Source organism: Pterocles gutturalis, unplaced genomic scaffold (assembly GCF_000699245.1).
Source record: "Pterocles gutturalis isolate BGI_N339 unplaced genomic scaffold, ASM69924v1 scaffold34909, whole genome shotgun sequence".
NCBI lineage: Eukaryota > Metazoa > Chordata > Aves > Pterocliformes > Pteroclidae > Pterocles > Pterocles gutturalis.
Window position 1 is genome coordinate 26,679 of NW_010131821.1, and position 3,601 is coordinate 30,279.

At 58.3% G+C, this 3,601-nt stretch overlaps 1 protein-coding gene across 1 annotated transcript in view; it reads left to right on the forward strand.

Moving 5' to 3' along the window:
- FAM214B (family with sequence similarity 214, member B) overlaps nucleotides 1–3,376 on the forward strand; it is a 5,248-nt gene extending 1,872 nt beyond the window's left edge. The window contains exons 2-7 of the mRNA XM_010080724.1: nucleotides 709–767; nucleotides 1,057–1,153; nucleotides 1,583–1,741; nucleotides 2,171–2,239; nucleotides 2,685–2,890; nucleotides 3,223–3,376. Of these exons, the coding sequence (XP_010079026.1) occupies nucleotides 709–767; nucleotides 1,057–1,153; nucleotides 1,583–1,741; nucleotides 2,171–2,239; nucleotides 2,685–2,890; nucleotides 3,223–3,376 (744 nt within the window). The remainder of the gene's footprint in view (nucleotides 1–708; nucleotides 768–1,056; nucleotides 1,154–1,582; nucleotides 1,742–2,170; nucleotides 2,240–2,684; nucleotides 2,891–3,222) is intronic.
- The last annotated feature ends 225 nt before the right edge of the window (nucleotides 3,377–3,601 follow it).

Sequence of the window (3,601 nt, forward strand, 5' to 3'; positions counted from 1 at the left end):
GCGGCCCTCGCTCGTTGCTGCTTGGAGACGGGACACAGCATCCATGAGGCCCAGCTGCATCCCTGTTCACATGCCCTTTTTGGTGACTGGTCCCCAGCCCAGCTGCCCCTAGCACTGTCCTTCCAGAGTGAAGTTCTTCAGCAGCTTCCCTGGGTTTTCCCGCCTGGTCATGCCAGCCAGCTCCATCATCCCTTTGTGTTGTACTGCCCTTTGTGTGGCTTCCAGAAGGGAAAGCCCTTGAAAAGGGGATATCTTTAAAAGGAAGCTGCAGTGTGTCCCTGCCTTTAACCCCCCAACCTACAGCTGTAGGAGGCTGGCTGTGGGCAGGGGCAGGCAGCACGCCCCTCTGGCCAGCGGCACTAAAAAATTTTCATGAATCACCAAGGGGTGGGACTTTTCCCGGGCTGGTCCGGGAGCTTCATCGTAGGTGTTACTGTTCCCTAGGAGGTGCAAGGGGGTGTTGGTGCCTGGCTTTGTCTGGGGGTGTCTTGTCACTGGGGCTGGTCCTGACTTGCTTTGCAGAGTGGGAGCTGTGTGTTGCACCTGTAGCTTGGGTTCCAGCATTCTCATCCCCAGCAGAGCCACTTTGGGGTTTGGGCAGTCCCACACCTCCACCAGACACTCCAGCCCTGACAGCTGCTTCTGCAGAGGGGTGCACAGTTCCCAGTTGCTGCCCTAACCCTGTTCTTGGTTTCATGTCCCCTCCAGAGCTCTGCGGGTTGCCCTATGGTCGGGAGGAGGCTGAAGAGTGGGCTGCGCCTCAAATCGTGAGTGTCCCAGCAGGCCTGCAGGATGGACTTGGGGGCTTACCAGCCACTCTGGCACCCTGCAGCCCAGTGGGAGGGTCATGTTGAGTCTAATTCTCTCCCGTGCCCTGCCCCAGGTGTCTTCCCTCCACAGTACCCCAGGCTGTGGGGTGGAAGGACATCTGCTGCCCCTGGAGGGTAGGAAAATGGATTCAACCTCCACCAAATAAAGGGACAGGGGGACCTGGAAAGGGAAGCACAGGGCTCAATGCTCTCCACTCTGACACCAATCTTCTCTCCTTTCTCAAAGGCAACATCTCTGGAGCAGTCTACGGAGGGGTACGCGGTCTTCTGCAGCACCCTGGACCACCACCACCATCAGCCATGCTCTCCTGGGCAACTTTGAGGTAACAGCACCAACCTGCCAGGGAGAGAGGTGGGTCCAGGGGGCTTCAGGCTGGGCTGGAGATGGGCATGAGAGCCTGAACCTGATGGGATCCCTGTCGTGGGTCTGGGCTGGTTGTTCCCAAGGGCCTGGCATGCAGTGGCTGTGTTGCACAGCAGAATGGCTCAGCCAGCAGATGGGTGATGAGACCCTGACCTTGCTGGGATGGCCGCTGCAGAGCTGAGTGGCTGATCCAAGGTGCTCTCACTGCTTCTCTGTGTTAGATGGTTTCAGCCAGGGCCCCTCACGGGTCATCTCCAGAAAGCTGGGAGACATGTGAGGGCAAGCGGACATGTGGTTGCAGTGGAGATGGGGGTGATCTCACCTGCAGATTCAAGGCAAGGGGCAGGACTGGTGTTTGATGGTCCCTAATGCTTCCCTTCTCTTTCAGGAGTCCATCCTGAAAGGGCGCTTTGCACCATCAGGGAGGATCGAGGGGTTCACAGCAGAGATCGGTGCCAGTGGCTCCTACTGCCCACAGCATGCCACCCTGCCTGTTGACGTCACCTATTTTGACATCTCTGAACACAGTGCGCCATCGCCTTTCCTGGTACGCAGACAAGGGAGGGCTGGGACCGTGGGGGAGGTGAGTGGGAGCTGTTTCCAGGCACTGAGCATCCTGGGGGCTTCCCCTCTCTGGAGAGCATGAGCATGGCCCGAGCAACCACCTACCTGCAGAGACTGCTGCTGTGCCAAGGTGGTATTTAAACCAAAAAGCAAAGAGGGAAAGAAGTAGGAACCCTTGCAGGCATATAAACAGGCAGGCTGCTGCCCAGCCATCTCATGGCTGTTGCTTTGCCATCATTTCTGTCTTGCTGCTTGTTCGTTCCCCTGGTCTGGAGAAAGACTGAGCTGGACAGCTTCTTGCTGCCTTCTGCCAGGTGTTCCTGGCAGGAGGGGCTCTCAGCCCTGGGCAGGGTCCCAGCTGGGCTCTCTGTGTGCTTTCTCCCCCTCTCATATGCTGTTTGGTTTGCCCCAGGGAGTGATTGACTTGGAGGCCTTGGGAAAGAAGGGTTACAGTGTCCCCAAAGCTGGAACCATCCAAGTGGTGAGTCATTCCCTGAACTCCAGTAGCAGCATGGGGAGGGGGCCGGGTGGGCTCTACTTGCTCCCCAGTGTAGATATGCTCCGTTACATTCTTTGGCAGGACAGCAGCCAGAAAGCTGTACAGAGGGGTTTCGTGGCAACCAAGACAGCACAGCGGAGAGGAGCACAGGGTCCCTGGGGTGCTGGCAGAGAGACAAGGTGATGGGAGATGCAGGAAGAGGTTAGTGGGCAGGGTTGGGGTCTCAGCAGAAAAGCCTGTACATGCAGTGGGGATGAGATGGAGCCACAGAAATGGAGATGGGTGGAAAGGTCTGACCTGTGGCTTCAGGCTTAGCCCTCTGGGGTGGTGTGGGGCCCACTTGTGCTGCCTCTAGATGTCCCAGCCCTGCCCTACGGATCCATTCCTGTGCCCTTTCCAGTCTCACCCCCTATCCCTCTGTCCTCAGACCTTATTTAACCCCAACAAGACTGTGGTGAAGATGTTCTTGGTGATGTATGACTTCCAGGATATGCCAGCCAACCACATGACCTTCCTACGCCATCGCATCTTTCTGGTGCCCGTGGGGGAGGAAGAAGGGGCCACCATGGCCCCCAGTGACCCACCGGGCAACAGCCCACCCTGCAGGGTCCTCTGCTACCTGATGCACCTAAGGTAGGGCATGCCCAGAGGGATGGACAACTGCCCTGGGATCACCCCTGGGCTTGTCTCCCATGTGTCCGTGCCTCCCCCCTGCAGGTCAGAGCAGGGGGATGGCAGCCTGACCCCCTCACCCTGGTGAGGAGCAGGGACTGGCTACTCCTTCAGGGAGGTCGGAGCTGCCACCCTGTGCAAGGTCAGCAGTCTCTGACCCTCTGAAGGCAACCAGAATGTGCTCACCTGGACCAGGGGCTGAAGTAGGTGAGGGGGTCATGTCCCCTGTTGAAGCTGTCCTGCCCTTGCCTGGGAGCCTGAGGTCCCTTTGCCCTGCTCTTATCTCCACTCAGGTTTCACAGCTCCAAGTCGGGGAAGATCTACCTTCACAATGACATCCGGCTGCTTTTCTCCCGCAAGTCGATCGAGGTGGATTCGAGGATCCCCTATGAACTAAAATCCTTCACGGAGATGCCAAGGAACCCCTGCTACTCGCCCCGGGCCTGACCTTGTCCATCCCCCAGGGCTGCCGGGGAACCTCCAGCCCAGCACTTTGGGGACAGATGAATAAAGGGCCAGCAAGCAAGCACCACCGTGAAGTATCGCCCTCCTGCATGCTTCTGTCCTTCTGAGCAGCACGGACACTGTGCCTGTGCCCTACAGCAGAGCTGAGATCACCGAGAGGGCTTCACCAGGAGGGGCAGGGGCTGAGTAGCAGCCCCCGCAATCCAG